The sequence below is a fragment of the Myotis lucifugus genome, unplaced genomic scaffold, assembly GCF_000147115.1.
Source record: "Myotis lucifugus unplaced genomic scaffold, Myoluc2.0 scaffold_148, whole genome shotgun sequence".
In the NCBI taxonomy this organism is placed as follows: Eukaryota; Metazoa; Chordata; class Mammalia; order Chiroptera; family Vespertilionidae; genus Myotis; species Myotis lucifugus.
Window position 1 is genome coordinate 1460507 of NW_005871196.1, and position 21309 is coordinate 1481815.

The 21309-nt window shown below is 43.5% G+C and overlaps 1 protein-coding gene across 4 annotated transcripts in view; it reads left to right on the forward strand.

The window, feature by feature from the left end:
• Positions 1-21309, forward strand: part of DOCK5 (dedicator of cytokinesis 5) — a 155927-nt gene that overhangs the window by 20612 nt on the left and 114006 nt on the right. For all 4 annotated transcript variants that reach the window (XM_023759110.1, XM_023759112.1, XM_023759111.1 and 1 more), the window contains 3 exons: positions 12132-12172; positions 15691-15746; positions 17507-17603. In XM_023759110.1, the coding sequence (XP_023614878.1) occupies positions 12132-12172; positions 15691-15746; positions 17507-17603 (194 nt within the window). The remainder of the gene's footprint in view (positions 1-12131; positions 12173-15690; positions 15747-17506; positions 17604-21309) is intronic.

A 21309-nucleotide genomic window follows, 5' to 3' on the forward strand; every position in this document is an offset into this window, starting at 1 on the left:
TAATTAGTCAACCCGGTAGCTCTGACTAATTGTTCCTCTTTTCTATCCATTTCCTTCTCTGTTTGGTCAGCAAGGCCCATTGGTCATAGGTGAGTGAGAGACAAAGAAAGTCTAAATTGATTTTTAAAAATCAGTTCTTAGCATGTGCAAAAGTGTGTGTTATAAGCTGAAATAAGGCATTTGAAGTGTCACTTTCATTTACCATTGTTACACCACTAGTCAAGATAATTGGAAGTTGATTGTAATTCAGAATCTAGTCTCCCCATGCTCTAGTCATAAAAACAACTGCCTTTCACAAATATAAATGGCAGTGAGCCCAACAGCTTGGGTTTTATGGCAGGGACTGCGTGCGAACGTTTTGGCACCAGCCTAGAGAGCAGATTAGGCCAGGTGGCATTTTGTTGAGTCTGCCGGTCACTTCCCACATCTGTTTGACCTTCACCTTAAGTACCGCTTGTCAGTGACTACTGCTGGGGACATATGTTCCTGAGATGTGTTTTTTCAAAAGTTGTGTGTGGCAGTAGGAGTGTTTTCACAAGAAAAGCTAATTAAAAAGTAGAGTCTGGGGAAAGTGTCATCTCATATTTAATTTTATCAAAAAGAGAATGCCTTCTGTCTTTTTCTTTTGAGATGTATTTGAACGTGCTTCTAAAATTCCATCTTCAAAGTTTATGGTACTCACCTGTAGGCATATATGGGATCTTCTAGGATAGGGCCGGGAACCCTTTCTGAGTGATACCGTCATTCAGTGACTTTGTCATGAACCACTACTTGGACTGGGCCCCTTTGGGCTAACGAGGCAAGCTCAGCCCAAAAGCAGAGATGCACTTGCGATGTTCTGGAGGAATGTTCTCCTGAGCTTATGGTGTCGCATAAGTTTTGGGCTCCAAGGGATCTAAGCGGGATCAAGGGTTTGGAGGGAGCAAAGTGATGGGCAGGCTCCTTCCATCCCGTGAACATCCATGCCCACTCATGGCTGTGCTCACCCTGGATGCTGGGCCATTCACATAATTTGGTGTGTAACTTCTACCAAAAATGTCTTCGGTATCGTATCCCCATTATGAAACATAGCACGTCAAATCATTGCGGGTCTGCGTGAGACTCAGTTATGGATTAATGTAAGAAGAAAGTTCTAGAGGCAAGTTCAAAATTGACTGAGGGCAAATCTGAATAAGATGCTTCTCTCCTCTTGCTTATACCTGGAGAGAGAAGGCTAAAGGTATGCTGGGGCTTCGCTCATAGTGATAAAAGTCACTTATGATCTTTAAAAGCCTGTAAGGATGCTTTTACATCATAAATATTAATTATGCCAGAGTGCCTCCATTTTATTCAACCCACGGAAGCAAATCATTCAACAGAAAGTGTTATAGGAGCAGAAAACGCTGCCAGAAAAAACGTGTGTGCTGCACCTGGGTCTCGGGCGTACAGAGAATCTGAGTCCTTTTCCTGCCTCACCTCCACGTGTACCTCGGGCTGCAGGGAGGGATGGACAGGGCCAGGGAGGAAAGGTCCTTCTTAAGAAGGATTACTAGTCTAACCCTCATTTTCTGCGCACTGTCCCCAGTGTTTGTTATTGGAACAAGAATATTAAATGTGTGAGCATTTAACTTTGACAGTAGGAATGTAAGATTTTAAACAACTGTACCTGTCAATTTAATCCTTCTAAATGGCAGGAACAATTAACACTAAATTCCTGACCTCAAATACTTGTTCTAATTTTCACCAATGCAGGCTTAAGACTGATAATTGTAGTTGGAACTGAAGTAATGGGAAAGGGTGGGGGGAATTTTATTTTTAATTAGTCTTCCTGTCAGATTCACTGCCCACTGAATATTAAGTCAGGCCTTAGAGTAACCTATTTTGGGAACGTTCGAGGTCTCTTTTCTGTCTCCTCTCGGGCCCTGGGTTACTCAGGACCACGTTTTTCCAGCCACTGTCACATGGTTTTCGGTCACCCAAGTTCGTTCTTCTACTTTTTTTGTTCTCTTTTCCATAGTCATCTTCTCTGCCGTTTTCTTGGGTCATGGGACTTATTCTGTTGGAAAATAAATGTATGTCTTAGGTGCTTGGACTTTGGACTGAGGCTTGCCCCCAGCATGGTACGCAGCTGCTTTTGTAGCTTCAGCTTTGGTCATCTGTAATTTAAGAATAATTTAGACAGGGTCTACTGCTTTTTCCAGGGGCAGACATCCTCAGAAAACAAAAGAAAGAGAACTCCGAATAGTCTCCTGCATGTGCAAAAGTCGTCAGCATCGGAGCCCGGGGACGGCCCTGGAGGAGGATAGTCCCTGACTATCCTTGGGCACCTCATTTCCAAGTCTGCCTGGCCTTTCCCACTCCCATACACGCCGGCATTGAGCTCAGAGCTTTCATACACTCGGGCTCCGCTCTTACAATCCCGGAAGAGCAGAGTTCCTGATGCTGGTTTAAAGCTGTGAAAATCACGCTAAGAAACTTGAAGATGTCCACGTGGCTAGTGAGTGTAGAGCCAGGATTCCCACCAGGGTCCCCGGGAATCCAAGTGTAGAGCATACTTTCATGTTGCGAGGCCTTTGAGGAAATGACACTTCTGTTTGCACACAGCATACAGTTTTCCAAAGGGGGTGCACTTCTTTTGCTTTTTTAACAGCTGTCAGATGAGTTTCCCACCACCCTACATGTGTTTCTGTGGGGGCGAGCTCTTCCTGAACTTACGCCCCCCCACCCCCCACCCAGCTCTTCCACACAAGCTGGTAGCCCTGGCCAGTTGGCTCTTTGCTGCCCTCCACTGGGCATACTTGGGCTCACTTCACCCCCAGATGCCTCACCCGCCCTCCACACACACCTGCCTCCCCTGCCTGTTTTCAACAGCTCACTTTGCCCAAGCAGGTAGACATGTCTGATCTAGGGGAACGTAGCCAAATCATTCCCTGCACCCAGGGATATTGGTCCCTCCCCCAGCCCACCCACTGGGTAAGAACACTGAGGCAGTGGACCTCTGGTACCAGTAGATTGTCCAAGCCCCTTAGGTCTGGCAGGAGGTCAGGGAGGACACAATAAACAGAGAGGTCTCTGGTGGGGTCTTTGACTTCCCCAACCCTCTTCCCACCGGAGTGTGTGTGGAGCGAATGTACAGTTCGTGTCCCGATCGTGCCTGCCTACCTGTGTTGGGAAAGAGGGCACTCGAGTTGAACCCAGTGATCTTTGGCTCTGACACTCAGAAGGTTCATATTCACCTTCTTGCTTCTCCTCTTTTGCCACCAGGACTCTCATTGCTGTCGCCACTCCTGGGCTCCACCTCTGCTTCTGCCACTGTTGGTCTTGTCAGGTCCCTGACAGCGTCTCTCCACCCCTGAGTGTCTCAGTCCTCAAAGGGGGATCCAGTGGTTCATGTTTAGAGCCCTAAAGTATAGCTCCACTCTTTCATTTTGAGGATGCGTTCCATTGAGGAACTTGAAGCAAGTTTCTGAGTGACCCGGACGGAAGGGGCCTTGGGGACAGTGCTGAGTGTTGCATTGGGGTACATCCCTCACCTCACTTGTCCTCTTAGCTAAGATGCACCATCCCCAGCGCCTCGACACATGGTGAGTTAGTTTCCTTACGGGGCCTCCATTCTCCCTTCAGACATTAAGGCAGCCTTTTCCTCTCCTCTAATCTCAGGGCCCTCGGTAGCATAGGTAGGTTTATGAAAAGAGAAGCCTGCGCTGAAATTCCAGAAATCCTGGTAAGCTGGACGTGCCAGCTGGTGTCTCCCCACTCTACCCGTGTCTCTCTGTTCCACTAGCAATTAGATGACAAGTTCTTCCAGGTCAGGGCGTGGGGGTTATTATACCCTCAAACACCTTGAGGCCCACAGAGCCAGCACAGTTCCTTATGAAAGTGGCTTCCTTCAATCTATGGTGCTTGACTCATTGATTCATCACTCACCGACATGCACCCCGTTCCCACCCGTCCTGTAAGTTGGTGCTGATGACAACAAAGCCCATAGAAGGGTGAGCGGCATCAGGTTCATTGCTAGGACTGATAACACCACATGCTGCACTTTTTCATTTCAGCTTTCTGGACCTCATTGGGTAAGTTAGCGAAAGGGATACGGAAGAGGGAAATTAGAGCCAGAAGCAAGAAGGACTGATTTTTTTTTAAAAACAGGGCTACTTTGCTTTAAAAGGTTTTTAAAAAGCCAAATGCAGAAAATATAAAGGGAATTGGCCAATGAGAGTGATGGTGTTGATTAGATGAGAGGGAAGTGTATGTGAAGTCAGAGGGGTTCCCTGGTTTTGCAGGCAACATTTGCTTGTGTCGCCTCTCCATTCTGTCCAGTGTGATTGGATCTACCCCCACCCCACCTGGACCAGGTCCCTCTGAGGAGGTCTCCCATGGCACCCTCTATGGTAGGCCACCAGGAGAAACCTCGGCATTTTAACTCTGGAGTTGGATGGTAGGAGGTAACAAGATGGAAACAAAAATAGAATGCATTTGTGGGAGGAAATTTAAGAGAGGAAAGCCTTCCTTACCCTAACTGCTGAAGAAGCAGTCCTACAGAGCGGGCTAGCACAGAACCAGGATGGAGAGACCCGGGCCTTTGGGTTTCAGATGAGTCCTCTTAAGGGGCAGTGCCTCCTCTTTACTGGACATTTTGGCCTCATAGGTGGGGTGCTCAGACTCTGCCCCGCTCTGCCCACTGGGCCTGGGATCCCAGGGAGAGAGAAGGAGGGTCCTCTGATGTCAGGCTTCCCCTTATAGGCGGCGATTTTGTTGCACTTCTCTTGCATCAGTCCATTCTGTCCATGGCCACTAGCTCAGGGAGACCTTCTTTCTCACTAATACATTCACTAAAAGCTTATGAGTGCCTGCTATATGCCAGGCACTGCAAAGACATGTCTCTTTCTTGTTTGTCCAAGAAAGTCAAAGATGGAAACCACATGTCCTTCCCACTTGCTTGGCGTGCTGGTGCCTGTGGTTTCTGTTGGTGGGATCCCAGGGCCACGCCTTCCTGCCCCTGAGAGGCAGTGCCCGGGTCCCAGCCACTGCCCCAGGCATGGCCCTGGAGGCAACGGGGGCAGGAAAAGAGAGAGGAGCTGGCTGGTAGGAGACCTGCTTTTGCATCGCCAGCTTTGATAGTTGCTGATTGACTTTGGACAACCCTTTCATCTCTGCCTGTATTTAAAGTAAGGGTGTTAAATTCCAGTGAGTTCCTTTGGAGCTCAGACTTCCAACAGCTACCTGCCTTTCTCAAAGACATAAAACTGAGCTAAGATAACTAACCAGGAGGACTGATTTGTCTCGAAATAAGGTACAAAAGAATAGAACCTTATCTTTGACCATCTTTGCGTCCTTTTACTTTCTGCCTTAGACCTTCTTTTCTAAAGCCCCAGTGAGCTGCTCTGTGCCTTTGGAAAGTGAGCATCCAGTGCACTGACCACAGGGAGGATCCAGCAGCTGGGCCCTTTCTTTGTCTTGTGCTGCTGCTGCTTCCCTTTCCTCAGAGGGATCTCAGGCCTGGCTTGGGGGGTTGGAGGGACACTCACTGGGGATGGGAGGGCAGGCTCTGGCCTTGGAAACCTGACAGGTTACCTGGTCCCCAAGGGATGGAACCTTTGACCTTGACCTAATTAACTGTGCTTTACCCAGCCAACTACCAGACCATGACACTGCAAGGGAAAACAACAGGATTTAACACCTGCTTCTCCCCGCCTCCCCCCGCCCCCCACCGCCCCGCTCCCCCCCCCATATTGTGGGTGCGTGTAAACAGTGGGTCCTTATCTGTTTTTTATCTTTAATTCCTGGAGACCAAAAGAAAATTAAGGTTGTGGAATAATGTGACTGTATGTCATACCACTGAACTGTACACTTAAAAATAGTTACAATAGTTAACTATTTGTTATGTATTTTCACAACAATAAAAACTAATTTATTGATTAGGGGGAGAGGAAACTAATTAGGAACTGCAGTATAAGGAGGGATTTTACAAAACCCACTCCATGACTTCCACATGTAAAGATGCTTTTGTGGTTCAAAAATCTCCAAAGTCCCCTCAGTAATTGCCTTACCAGCCTGCAGCATATTCATGATCCTCCTGTTGTGTGAGGCTATTCCCAAGCAGAGCCCTTAAAAGCCCTTTTGTATTTAATTGTTTGCAGATCTATTTTCTTTTTCCTTGAAGACGTGTCTGATGTTCTGTAAGTGTTTTATGTATAATGAATGAATGGCTGCATTAGCGATGTGAGCCCTCAGCTCCCAGTACCTTCTCAGAGAGAATTTTCTATCAGGCTTCGTAGTCCCCCATCCCCACCTCCACCCTGTCCCGTGTTACCCTTTGATTCCTTCAGAACTTGAACCCTGTATGAAATTGCTTGCTTTGCTTCTTTGCTTGTGCGCTGACATGTGTACGTTTTCCTCTTCCCATTGGAAAGTAAGACTTAGGAGGACGAAGACCTGCATGTTTTGTCGTCCTAGCATCTCTTCTGTTGAACGAGTCAGTCTGTGAACTTTCGGAAATAGCAAAACTCATTCAGAATCAGTTTTGGCGCACAAAGTGGTCAATTAAGATGAATAATGTCTTTGGGAGGAAAAGTAATGAAGAAATGGTTCTTTGATTTTTCACACATGACTCCCGCTGGTTTCAGAGGCAGTTTCAACAAGAATATTCCGTAATCCTGGAGCAACCCATTATCATGGGATTCCATGCCACTTTGAGGTGGTTACTTTGTAATGTTCTGTGGAGAGTATAAATTCTGTATGGCTTTTTAAAAGTGCAAATATATGCAATGAAATACAGTCCCATGAGATTTAACAAATAAATGCACCTGTGTACCTCATACTCCAGTCACGATAAGAACACTTCCCTTGCCCCAGGAAGTCCCCTGTTGATTTCTTCCACACAATTCTGACCTCCCCAAACCACTGCTGTTCTCATGTCGATCACCATGGGCTTGTTTGTGGTGGTTCTCCATGGGCCCTTCTCCTGCATAGCCAGTCTTCCTGACAGAGGTGTTTATCTCCTTCTACCGTCTCAGACAAATGAGAGACTTTCTCCGTTCCTCTTTTTTTTTCCCCTTGCATTTGTTCCCCATGGAATCCTCTGTCCTGCTTCATTCGGGACTGGCTGCTCTCGAGGCCAGGCATAGATAGCTTCTTTTCTGAGGCATTCATCATCTGTGTCAGGGTCAGAAAAATAAGAACTAGTAGGTACTTTAGGAGAGCTAGGGATTGTATCCTGTGTGTACAAATATAGAGTAGCACTTCTGTGAATTTTGACCTGTCTGGGTATAGTAAAAGTGATGAGTACGTATGGATACCTTTGCTCCATTCCAGGATCACACGGTTCATTCTAGTTTTTTTCCCTTTCTGTGCTTGTAACTCCTTTCTGTGACAGTAAGAAAACTGGCTTTCAATATTCCTAATATATTTCCTATTCAATCCATTCCCATTATGTAACCAGTCTCAATCTTCATTACCACACCTTCTCCCATGTGGACATTTTCTTGCACGTCTGTTCTTGCTCTTATAACCCACTCCAGTGCCCTGTCCCCCACTCAAAGTCCCCCATGCAAACTCCTCAGTTGCCCTGTCCCACCTAATGGGTCAGGGCTCAGTTGCTCAGAAAGGGAAGCAGATGGGCCAAGATAAATCTCTTGATTCTGTCTTCTATTACTCAACATTTTCCTTTCTTCCATCTTTCTATACCAAAGAATACTACTATCCACCTGTTTACCTAAGCTCAAGATCTACATGCCCTTGAATATTTGCCCTTCTTCCCCCTATTCATGGCTATTCTCAGCTAAATCATGAGCAACAACTACATTATATTTAAAATCTGTCTCACATCTTTTTATCTCTCTTCATTTTTACTGTACCTATTAGTCTCCTCACTGATGCTCCTCTTTCTACTATGTCTCACTTCCCATGATTTATTCTTACAGAGCAGCTGGCACGATCTTTTAAAAGCTTAAGGCATGCTGTCCTTTCCAAGCCTCCACAATAGCTAAGATCTGAAAACAACCCAAGTGCCCAAGTAGATGAGTGGATTAAAAAGCTAATTCCATTGTATTACACAATGGGATCCCATGCAGCTGTAAAAAAGAAGAGTCTCTTACCCTTTTTGACAGCATGGATGGACCTAGATACTATTATGCTAAGCAAAATAAGCCAGTTAGAGAAAGACAAATATCACATGATCTCACTTATTTGTGGAATCTAAAGAACAAAATAAACTGATGAACAAAGTAGATCCAGAGGCATGGATGCATGGAACAGAATAACAGATCTCAGTGGGAAGGGGTAGAAGAGACAGGAAGAGATTAACCAAAGATCCTATATGCATACATGTATAACCCCTGGACACAGACAATAGCCTGGGGAAGGCTTGAGGTGGGGCGGGGCTTGGGTGGAGGGGGGCGGAGAGGGAGAAAATGGGAGACATCTGTAATACTGTCAACAATAAAATAAATTTTTTAAAAAGCGTAAGGCATGATGTCCTTTCGAGCCCTCCACTGGCTTCCCGTTGTACTTGGAATAAAATCCATATTCCACCTGGATGTATGGTGGTCAGTCCTGGCTGCACATTAGCATCACCAGGGGAACTTTTAGAAGCACTAAGCCTGGGTCCACCCAAATATTCCAATTACATCAGAATATTTGAGGATGTGGCCCAGGCACCAGTGCTTTTTCAAGTTCCTGGTGAATCTGGTGGGCAGTCAGGCTTGAGAATCATGCCTTCCTCTAACCACCTTCATACCTTCTTCTTCCCTCTCATGACTGGTTCCTTTCAGCTTCTCAGAGTGACCTTTCCCTGATCACCTCATCTAAAGCGATGTTCTGTGTCGCCAGTCATCCTCTGCCATGTTACTCCGGTTGAGCGCTTCTTAGCACTGTCGTTATCTGAGATCATCTATGTATTTCTTATTTTTTTGCTATTAGAGTATAATCTTTACGATACATTTGCTCTCCACTACACCTTGGTGCCTAAATTAGAGTTTAATAAGTAAATATTTGTGGAATGACTATGTATAGAAGGGAGAAGAGCCAAGTGAGGGCCTGTCATATGGGAGCCAGGAAGTGAGAGAAGTTTTTGCACAGGAGGTGAAATGGAACAGATGATGCAGTGTTGAAGTATGGGGAAAATCTGAGAAACCAGATAAAGTAAGCGACTCTGACAATGGAATTAGGAATTCTCTGATAGCTCAAATCAGAGGGGATGGATTTTTCCTGGGGCAGTCCCAGGAAAACAGAAATGACGGTTTCCCAAATGGAAGAGCAACCCGTAGCATAGAATCACTTTTGATGTTCACTATGGTTGCTATAAACTTACTCATCTCACCTAAATGTTGGTAAGAGTAGCCCTCTGGGCTCAGCCATCCCCTCATTTCAGTAATGTGCTAACTTAAGAGAGCACCTGAGATGCCTACCAGTTCACATCACTCATTCATTTGGTTATAGCTGCTTGTTGATATACCTTCTCTACCTCTTTGCATCATGATACATTCAGAAGCCTAATCACATAACCATATTTAACTATAATTATCCTGCTTTAAACATTGGGATTGATTGAAAACTTGTATTCTTGGCTATATCACAACCCAGGTTTGTAATGCAGAAATGAGCAAACATTCTCTTGACAAAACTTCAGTGATACTTTGTGCTCATTATCAGAAGACAGGGTTCCTTGGAAAAGACACTAATGCCAGGAAAAGGAAAATCAGGAAGGCTGCAGGAAGAGAGGAAGACCACATATGAAATGGGTTGACTCCATAAAAGAAGCCATGGGCATGAGTCTACAGGAGCTGAGCGGGCTGCTTAGGGCTGGACCCTGGGCATCACTCATTCATAGGGTCGCCACGAGTCGAAGACGACTCAACAGCACATGACAACCTGAACTATTACCATATCCCTTGCAGTTATTAGCAATTGAATTTATGGAGTCTTTACAGTATATGATTAAAACTCTAGATTCCGGCAATACCCTGCTGCTGCCTAATGCCAAGCAAAATGTTCCCTTTTACAAATTCAGCATGATAATTGTGTGCCTTTAGATAAGGGTTTTATACTTACCACGATCTAGAGGAGACTTAGGAGGTAAAAAAAAAAAAAGGTTTTCAAAAATGACAGGTTTAGGAAGCGTAATTCTGTGATGAATGGCTGTTCGAAAATACTGTTTACAAAAGTACAGGTAAATTGCTCTCTGAAAGTGAAGTGAAGTCTATATTGTAACAGCTTGGTTTTATAGGACATTGAGAGAGAAAACTGGTTGGAAAAGACTCAAGAGGGAAAGGGGGGGGAGAGAGATCATATAAATTATTTAAAATGTCTGTTTTAGTAGTATAAGGTGACTTGTAGAATGTATATGTATGTGGATGAAAATCCAGAGTCATTCATGCAAAAACTCGTAGTATTTATGAAGGTGTTAAGAGGCTGGGTTGCCTTCTGTCTTTTTTTTGTTGTTTCTCAGCTTGCCTCCCTCTCCCCCATCCCAGGGTGAAGTTGAAACCATTTACTTAGGCAATAGCCATTGTCATGTGTTAGCGGACCCAAGCAAGCATGTGCCAGTGCTAACGACTCTCGAGACCCGGGAGGCATAGTTAGCGTGGTGTTATTTAGCGTGGTGTTATGTCTAGATCTCTCGCACACTTTGGCTTTCTAATCTGGGAGCAGTATTTCCTGTTTCAATATCTTTCTCTCAATCATGGGCCTTGATGCAAACCTATAATGATCCCACAGGACAAAGCTCCATTTCTCCCTGTAAAAAACAATAGCCAAATTTATTAAACTTCTGAATACTGTTAAAAATTTTTGAAAATGTTATTAAATCTATGTGCAAAGAAGGTAAGTTCAACTTTCTACTTGTAACATGTCCAAAATAGATTGTGTGACTATTTTCTTGGTGATTTTACATAGAAAAAATTACAAGAAAGGTCTAGAACCCTATTAGCAATTACCTAACATTATTTTAATTACAGCTTGCATCTATTCCCTGTGTGTTTATGGCTGCTTTACACATATGTGCCTCTTACAACAGGATGCCTTATGGGCGTGGGGAATAAGGAAAATTATTACAGTGAATTTCCTATAGTAGGTGTTCAATAAATATTTAATATAAACTATGTTTATGGACAGATTAAATTGTATACTCTCTCTACAAAATAGAGCAGTGGTGGTGAACCTTTTGAGCTCGGCGTGTCAGCATTTTGAAAAACCCTAACTTAACTCTGGTGCTGTGTCACATATAGAAATTTTTTGATATCTGCAACCATAGTAAAACAAAGACTTCTATTTTTGATATTTATTTTATATATTTAAATGCCATTTAACAAAGAAAAATCAACCAAAAAAATGAGTTCGCGTGTCACCTCTGACACGTGTGTCATAGGTTCGCCATCACTGAAATAGAGGGTGGGAAAACATCCATAGGTATATGTGTATTTATTGGAATTTTGAAAAGGAAGTTAAAACCTTTTTCTTAAAAGCCTCATCAAGCAAATACATAAAACCTTTTTTCTGTGGGGGGTGCTTATAGCACTGCCAAGAATTAATTTGAAATGTTTTATTATTGATTTCATTGTTTAAGTGCAAATATTTGTATATATAAGATTTGCTTCCCCAATTTAAAGTTGTTCCATAATAGTGATTTTTATCCTTGGTACGAGAGAGAGAGAGAGAGAGAGAGAGAGAGAGAGAGAGAGAGAGGGAGAGAGGGAGAGAGAGAGGGAGAGAGAGAGGAGAGGGAAAGGGGGGAGAGAGAGATCATATAAATTATTTAAAATGTCTGTTTTAGTAGTATAAGGTGACTTGTAGAATGTATATATATGGATGAAAATCCAGAGTCATTCATACAAAAACTCGTGGTATTTATGAAGGTGTTAAGAGGTTCGGTTGCCTTCTTTTTTTTTTTTCTATCCTTTCTCCAAAGGAGCAGAGATGAAGCATGATTCTAAATGAATTTTCAATCCTTTAGTTATTAGGAGAATAAAGCTCTAAAATTGATCTAGATTTTTATTGTATAATAAACCAAAATGTGCATAATCTGGCTTATTATCTGTAAATTGTCTCTTGGATTCCACCTACTGTTCTAACAGAATGTGAGGATGTATATTGCTAATATCTTTATATTATCCCAGATAACATAAAGGATTGTGTGTTCTCTTATACCTTGACAGGTTGGTACCGAGGATATACCCTCCAAAATAAAGCTAAAAAGGTATGGCTTATCATTCAATTTTTGAGTAAATCTGTCTGCTAGTTTTGTGTTGTGCTGTCTCTCCCATATCTGTTGTTTGCTGTCTCTTTGATGGCTGTTCTTCAGATGTGAAAGCATATCCTCTGGTAAAATAGTGCATATACCATCAACCATTTTTTCATCAGCCAACTCAGGATAAAGGCCCAGAGGTGAATTCAGGGACCCGCCCGGCCTCTGCAGGCTTCTTGCTCCCTGTCCCTCAAGCTCATCAGTGTGGTGATACAGTGACATCGCTGTGGTTGGCTCTGTCTTTCTGGTCAGGCCTCCACCTTGTCCTCCTCAGCCACACTCAGTATTTGCACTCGCCTGTGTACACACACACACTGTTAACTTTGACAATTTAATAATCTACCAAAATAAAGGAGTGTTTGCTTGTAATATGAGTATCAACTCAATTGGTATTTTGCTCCTTTGATTCCTTCCCAAATCCTGGTGCTGAATGTTTCTACCCACAGATTGTAGCCTGTGCCACATGCCTTCATTTATAACTTAGTTATTTTCATTTAATGTCTTGCTGACTTTAATTTCTCGGGGCCTTCAAACAGGGGCCTATGATGGCATGACCTAAAGAAGAGCTTTCTTTCCGGATGCTGGTTACGCTGCATCCCTGGTTTTTACAGCCGTTCTGCTTCTTGATTTGGGTTTAATCCCATCAGTGTTTGTTCTGCTCATTACTGTGGAAGTGGTAGTTATTTTAAAGCATAATCAGAGTTAATTATTTTGAAGTTCTAAATTTATTAAAGGGCAAGAATACTTATGTCACTTAATTCCCTATCCTTTAAAAAGTTGATTTTTTAAATGAACATAGAAACTACTCTCAGATAAAATCATATGAACTTAAAGAACAAGCAAAATTTTTTATTTTAAATGGTGACTGTGACTCATGTTGAAACAAGGTCCCAGTCCACAGCTTTTCCTTTTAGAGTCTGTAGTGTAAGGATCCTTCATGAGCATAAACGACTTTGGTTTTTGTTCTTTTTTTTATTGATATCAGAGAGAGGAAGGGAGAGGGAGAGAGATAGAAACATCAGTGATGAGAGAGAATCATTGATTGACTGCCTTCTGTACACCCCCTGTTGGGGATTGAGCCTGCAACCAGGCATGTGCCTTGACCAGAAATCGAACTCTGACCTCCTGGTTCATAGGTTGACAATCAACCACTGAGCCACACTGGCCGGGCACGACTTTGGTTTCTAAGGCATCCTATGACTTTCTAATAGATCAGAACCCATCTAGCTTGTGCTTTTATTATCTGCTTTGAAATGTGGATAGATGGGGTGCCACTCTAGGATCTAAAAGACAAGTTCTGAAGGTGGTTTTAATGTATTTTCTTAAAACCCTCTTTAAACTTTAAATCTCACCCTATAGGAGGATTATTTCAGGAAGGGCTTCTCTTAGTTGTTGATAATTAAACTTTGTGATTCAACAACATGATAGGACACACAAAGACTGTGCATTTGTTCATTGGTTGTTAAGTTGAAATATCTTCCTTGTGGGGAGATCCAGGAAAAACGGGATTTAAAGTCAGTTGTCATGAATTATGCTCAACTTTTGACACCCCTTCATTAAGACATCTATTTGAAATGCTTCCTAATGTTGTTTTCTTCTTCGTTTGCCAGTCTTAGGGGAACGCCATTTGAAAGGCCTGTTATTTTAATGGAAATTTTGGTGTCATTTACAAGCAGACATAGCCATTTAGAGTGGTGATAAAATGAGCTAGTGGTTTCACAAATTGAAGAAACCAGACCTTTGTAGAAACAGATATTGATCCTGGCAGGATTGTGAAAGTGTGGCTAAGGGCAATGTCTGGAGAATCTTTTTTTTTTTACACTCAAGTGAGTAGTTTGCACTGAGAAAGGAAAAGCAACAATGAGAGATGGGCTGTAAATCAGAACTATGTTACCCAGATTCATAGTGTGTCGTGATGGCATCGGACAAGTTCTACAAGCCTCTGGTTTATCTGAGCAGTTAACTGTCTGTAAGTGGACTTACGCTGTCGTAGGAGGAAGATGCCTACAAATAACATTGTGATGGTAATACAACAAAATAAATATTCTCTTACTATGAAAACCATCGTACCTGTAGATCCAATATAACCAATCAGTGTCACAACATGAGTCAGTGTTTGTTTCTATTAAAAATGCTTCTATCTTGGACTTCTCCCAGTTATTAAGGGGAAAGTAGTTATCAGATTATAAATGCATGAGAATCGCAACTGGTCCTTTACCTTCTTGATCTGAAAAACCTTCTGCAAGGATAGTCCTTGGAACTAGCAGTGTTACATCTTAATGTAACCTCCAAATATGGCTCTTTATAACTACTACTTCAAGTGGTTCATCCTTATCCAGTACTCTACTTTCTTAATGAGTTCTGGACAGATTTTTATTGTAAAATATACATACCATAAAGTTATTAGACACACAAACTAGACACACAACCGACGCCGGTTGGAGTTCACTCGTTTTCTGTCTCTGAATGGATTGAGGATCTCTGGATACACAGGAATCTTTGACCCAGTCCCCCAGACAGCAAGGTGTCCCTCTGCCACATTTGTGGTGAGCCCCCCCCCTCCCCCCCGCCATGGGATGGGCCACACTGACTTTTGTAGACACAGGGCTAAGAGCAGTGGAGCCATGGTGCCTGTTAAACAGGTTCTTCTCTTACTTCTCCTGGCCCGGCATGCAAAATACCATAAAACAAAGAACCACAATGCCCGCTCCAGATGGCAGTTTCTCTGCTTATTGATGAGCGTATCTCACAGTTAAACAACAGCAGCTTTTGCCATGGAAGGAAACAGACATTCATGGCTCGCTTCCTGTTGCTTCGATCTGATCTTCGTTTCTTCGGTTTCCACTGACCAGCTTCTAGTCCTTCTTTTAGGCCTTTGTGGGCTTTAGTTTTCCCCTGGGCAGTGCCACAATACTGGTGTAGAACTGCCTCCTAAGTGTGTAGAACGGAGAGCGATTTGAGACTGGGAAGTGCTAAAAATAACCAGATAACCAGCACTAATTGATTTGGGGCACATTTGGTTAAAGTGAAAGTGCTGAGCGGAATCACTTTGGAAGATTACAATAATGTTATGGGCCACGACATACAAAGCCCTCCGTTTCACTAATTATGTGAAATCCTTTAAAGGGGATCATCTCATGGCAGGTAGGGTCTGATGGGATTTAGGATCTCACTGTTAAAATCCTCTCCACTACTGCAGCTCTGAGCTCACCTGGGCATGTTTCCCTGTTCATTTATGAAGCATTTATCTTAAGCTCTCTGAACCCAAGTCTTAATTGCCACCTTTTCAGTGTATCAGCTGTGATTTCACTTAGGTAGCCTCACTGTGATTGCTGCCCTGCAAGCCCGGCTGCAAACGGCAGCTACTGTCCAGGAGTCCTCCCGCCCCTCCATTCATTCTCGCTGCCGTCCGTGCCTTCCTCTGGGCTGAGATTTCTATGGCCATGTAACCAAAGTTCTTCTCTCTGTAGGGTATTTTCCCTGAGACGTATATCCATTTGAAAGAGGCAACTGTGGAAGACCGAGGGTAAGTTCCATTTGGGGAAGACCCTAAAAATGATAAAGATGTAAAATTATCTTGAGGAATGCCTCACGAACTAGTACATGATTTCTCTCAACTCATTAATTGGACTTCTCAGATGAGAGAAATAAATAAACACATTTTCCTGGCACAATTGTTTATTCTGTCTTCTGTTCTTATAATTGTTCCTCCCTGGCATCCTTCCCAAGGACAGAAAAGACAGGCGGTGAAAGAATAGGGGGTCTTTACCTTCATCTTGCACTGCCCGTTCACCGTTTGCATGTGCATGTGTGCACACATGTTAACGTTTGACACTCCTTTGCTGATAATGTTTGAGACCCCTTTTGGGAACTCTGGGAGACAGATGAGCAAGCTAACACCTGCACTAGTCAGCCCTGAATCTTGGACAAGTCCGCCAGCCTCAGGCCACCGCGGGCTTGGGAAACAAATCTGGCCCGATGTGGGTCACGAGCTTGATGAGAAATTATGAAATAACGTGCATGAACGTGCTCTATAGTAAACTTCATGTTCAGATATTTTCTTGTTCACCTTTCTGTTTGTCCTGGAAATTCCTGCCTCTGGCAGTTATGAGGAGTGAGACACTCGGCCTGAAGTGGGGGAGAGGCCATGTAGTTGGCGAGCCCACAGCAGGGAAGTTGAGGGAACCAGGAGTGCCTGGAGGCAGACGGGTCCCAGGGCTGATACTGAGTAGAATGGGCCATAGACTCAAGGCTGCCAAACATTTTCAGTCATAAATTCTGCCTCCTGTATTAGAGACAAGAGGTGGAGACATGTTCAAATACACTGGACTCCTCAGAAGCTGAATCTGGACACCCTGCCCTCCTGGACAATCTTTTTCCCAGAGGGCCACTCCTGGGCAACCTCCTGTGTCATTGCTACAGCCCTGTGGGCGCAAAGGAGGGCTGGAGGGTACTCTCTCTAATTGGAGTTGCCGTGCAAAATGCAGGATGCTCAGTAAGTCTGAGATTCTGGTAACAACAGTAAATTTTTATAGTGTGTTCCAGATATTTCATGAGACATGCTAAAAAAAGTAATTGAATCAATCTGAAATTCAGACTTAACTGGGCATCCTGTGTTTTTATTTAAGTCTCACAAACCTACCACAAATCCCCACTCGTTTGCTTGCTCTCACTCTCTCCTTTTCTCTGTTTGCTAATCATAAAAATGCCAGAGAGGATTTATGTGACTGAATGTCAGGCCTACCTTGTCCTAAGTCCCCTGTGAGTCAGAGGAGTTTGGTATGGATACATTTTCTGTGCTGTAAGACAGCAGATGAGAAGAGAACCTAGTCCCATTCCAGAAAACGCACTGCCCCCTGCCCTCCAGCAGTCTGTGTGAGGTTACAGGCCCCAGGACCCTGTGCGTGCGCTTCTCCATCCACCCTCCCTAAAGAAGCGGATGCTTGGCAGACCCAGCCAAAATACTGGATTTTGGCTTCCCTTCCCGGTAATCGCTGGAGACAGCCTGGCTCAGTGATTGAGGCTCCCATAGAGATAGATGCAAAATGGAGAGGTTGAGGCTGGGCTAGGAGTCCATTGCTTTGCTAGAAGATGAGTTCATTTTAAGAACTGGGGTGTTCTCTGCTCCTTCTCTTACACAAACCTCCTCGCAGTGGCAAGTTTTGCTTTGTTTCAAGCCCAACCAGCCCCATTTCCATCTCTGAGCTCTGGGGACTCTGACCTCTGTCCAGAAGAGCAGTGACAGTCAGCTCGGAGTAATGCGGGCGTTTGTCTGGTTCTCTTTAGGCAGAATGAGACCGTGATTCCCGGGGAGCTCCCGCTGGTGCAGGAGCTCACGGCCACGCTGCGAGAATGGGCTGTCATCTGGCGGAAGCTCTACGTGGTGAGTTTTCCCCTGGGGCTCGGAGCCGGTGGCGTTATTCCTGGGCGTTCAGCCTGTCTGTTCTGCTGCAAAGCCGTCCTCTGCAGGGGGCCAGCCACGTGTTAGTCTGTGGGGACTGGGTGCATCTTACCCGGACCATGCAATGGTTGATAACCAGCAGGTTCCCATTCCCCCAGAGTAGGGTCATTGGTGATACGGGGGTGGAGGAAGTGGATATAATCATTGGTTCAGTCTTTTCTCAGCTGACACCAGGCCAATGGTAAAGTAATGAGGATAACAACTGCAAACACTTGCATAGTCCTAAGTGCCAGGAACTATTATTAATCCTACAAGGCTCCTATAAAGTAGGTGCAATTATGACCAGCTTATCGGTGAGGAAACTGGGCCATTCTGTTAACCTCTGTATGTATTGAACACCAGGGGCAGCTATCTTGCAAGAGGCCAAGAATGTTCAAAGTCTGTCAGCAGCAAGCTTGTACCTGTATCCGCTTTAGGATGTGCTTTTCACGACATCAAAATATACAAACACTGTTTTCTAAAGTTCCTTCTTTCCCAGTGGCCTCGTGGATAAGCATTGCTGGGTCTTATCTCTGGAGGCATCTTCAGCCTTCCCTGGCTGGCCGGAATTCCTGGAAACGTGCTTCTCTTGTTCTCTGTGAGAATGAGTTCATGGAGGGACCACACTCCACTAGATGGCCTGGGGCCATTCTCCTTCCTTTATGTGGCTTTTTTTTATCTAGATTGTTTTTCAGTCATGTGTTGATTCTTCATTTTGACTCTCAAAAGCCAATCTTATAAGTTATTGGGAGCACATCACTCTCGACCATGAAGAGATAATAATCAAAAACTCACTCTGGCATAATTCTCAGAGTTCCTGTAAGGTCCATCTAGGGCTGTTGTTTCTCAGGGTGGATCAAGCAGCAGAAATCACCAACCTCTTTGGTGGAAAAGCACAAATATTTCTCTGCCTGCCCATCCTTCAAGGCCAAGTTTAAGCCCTTTCTTCTTCATAATCTGTCTTCTAAAGACACAAGTCCATACGTTTCCTTCTGGACTATAGGAGCACTTACAGCTGAACCTTTGGGCATACTGCCTTGTAATGCAAGTGATATTTTGATCTTTTTATGTTTCATTGAGGAGAGAGCTAACCTGTACGTTCTTAAATCACAACCCCCAGGAGAATAGAGATGCTGTTTTAGTAATCCCTTTGGCCTATGTCCATCATCTTATATTTCTACTGAAAACACTCTCTAGTTCTGGTTAATTGATTGGTTAGTGGTGGATGGAATAAGTTTGATAGATGAGAAATGATGTAGACATCAGTTAGCTCCTTAACATAGAGTTCCTGGAAATCAGTGAGTGGTGAAAAGTATTCGATAATAAGTACCAGAGAAAAGATTTTTTTTGAAGGTGGAATGTACAAGGGTGAATGTGGTAGACTTTTCCTCTTGCTAAAACACAGCTCTTGTGCTGAGTTTATTATTATCTCTGACCTCCACACGTCCACAGGTAATTGTGCCAAGTCTACTCTTGAAATGAGAATAAGGGAACCAGGGAGGAAGAAGTACGATTCATATATTTGGGCGTCCAAATCCCTTAGCAGTTAAATGGCAGTGAGCTCAGGTTTGGGATTTCTTATGTGGGTGTTCCACTATTTAATAACAAAATTGGGTTCTAAGTTTTAAAAAAATCCATCTCCTGTCACAGGGTAGCACATTTTTCATCATAATTTTGACATCTATTAAAATAATTATTTTGTTCTTTGGGAATATTTTAAAAATGTCTTACAGCTGCTATTGGTTGACTAAAATACATTCATTGTGGGAACCTTAATCAACTGATAAGGTTGAGCAGTCTGCTTCTGCTTTTGATGTGCGATCACCATTAAGAAATAATCTACTTCCCCCAGCCAGCTTGGGTCAGTGGTTGAGCGTGGACCTATGAACCAGGAGGTCACAGTTCGATTCCCGGTCAGGGCACATGCCTGGATTGTGGACTCAGTCCCCAGTGGGGGGGGGGCGTTCAGGAGGCAGCTGGTCCGTGGTTCTCTCTCATCATTGATGTTTCTATCTCTCTCTTCCTCTCCCTTCCTCTATGAAGTCAATAAAAATTTATTTAAAAAAAATAATCTACTTCAAATGGTTTTGTTATAAATCATGGTTTTCTCTGTTTTTCCCTTGTTCCTTCCTAAACATTGATGGTTCACTTTAGACAGAATTTCTAAACTTCTTTCTCAAAAATTTGTGTGTCAAAGGGAAAACCTCAAATATTATGCTTCACTGGGAAAAAGTAAAAGGAACCAAAATCTGTAGTTTTTACCACCACCAACCCCCCCCCACCACCACCACCACGCACACTTTTTTCCGTGTTTCTGTGTTCTGATTCTGTGTGTGAGTTCCTTCAGCCTAGGTAATGATAAATACAGATTTTTCTCATCTATATCAATACTTATTTCTCTCGTGCATTTCCTGTCACAGATGATGAGCCGTGCATTCTGTTTGCCTCCAACCTGTGGTACCTTAGAACCTCCACATTGCCTAGTTCTGTTCCAGGTCTAAGTGCACGAGGAATTGATGTTGTAGGCCAAGCATGTCAAACTCAAAGGCTAACATTAACACGGGCCAAATAAACAAGGTTTAGGTTTATGTGGGTCGCCAAAAAACAAAAGTTTTAATTTTCATAGAAACATAGGTGTATTTCGATAGAGACATGCTGAATACAAAGGGCTGAAATAAATGAGGAATCCTATATAATAAAAGGCTAATAAGCAAATTGTCCCCTTGACCAGGAATTCAACTGGGAGTTTGACCAAGAGGCCGGCTGGCTGGCCAACCGCCCACGGCCCCTTCCCCTGGCTGGCCCCACCCCTGACCACCCCCCCCATCGGGACAGCCAGCCGGACCCCACCCTTGTACAAATATGTGCATCAGGCCTCTAGTCGTTAACATAAAATAATAGAACATTTTAATAAAAATTAATATTTTTCTTGAACATTAACTTACCAGATACTGAATAACTGCACAAATGAATAAGCGTAATGCAAATAAACCTATTTTTCTTCTCCGAAAGTGAAATATTTCCTGTTGCGCATACCACACAAGTCAGTCCAAGACTACATGGCAATTGGCTGCTAAAATATTCCCTACTAGTATTAGTGGAGAGAAATGGTGCCCCTGTGCGTAGGCGAGTAAGGGAAATGAATGCAACACGATTATAGTGATCAGTCATTAGTGAACGTTGTAGTTCGTTATTAATAATTATGTATAACAGAGTATTGTAAAAATCAAGTTACGAATTTTTTATTAAAACGTTTCCTATAGACCGTTATATTGGCTGGGCCGCAAAAATATTCGTTTCGGCCTGCGAGTTTGACATGCTTGTTGTAGACCCAGAGTCTTACCTGAGAGGAAGATGAGTTCCATTAACCAGACTCGGCCTCGCCGTATAAACAGGGGCAGTTGTGCTGGACAGGAGAGATTCACTTTTAGAGAGTCACCTGAACACCTGTGATTCGCTTTTAGCAGCTATCCTGTAATCTTGTGAAAGAACCATAAATATTTTGAAAGGGAGGGGAGTTCTTATGCTGAAATGAGAGGAACCCATTCATCAAAATAGAAAGAAGAAAGGTCCATCCGCCATTAATTAACCAAGGAACCCCATCTCCCTTCTGTTCCTCTTTGTGACATTAGTATTATTTTTCCCATTT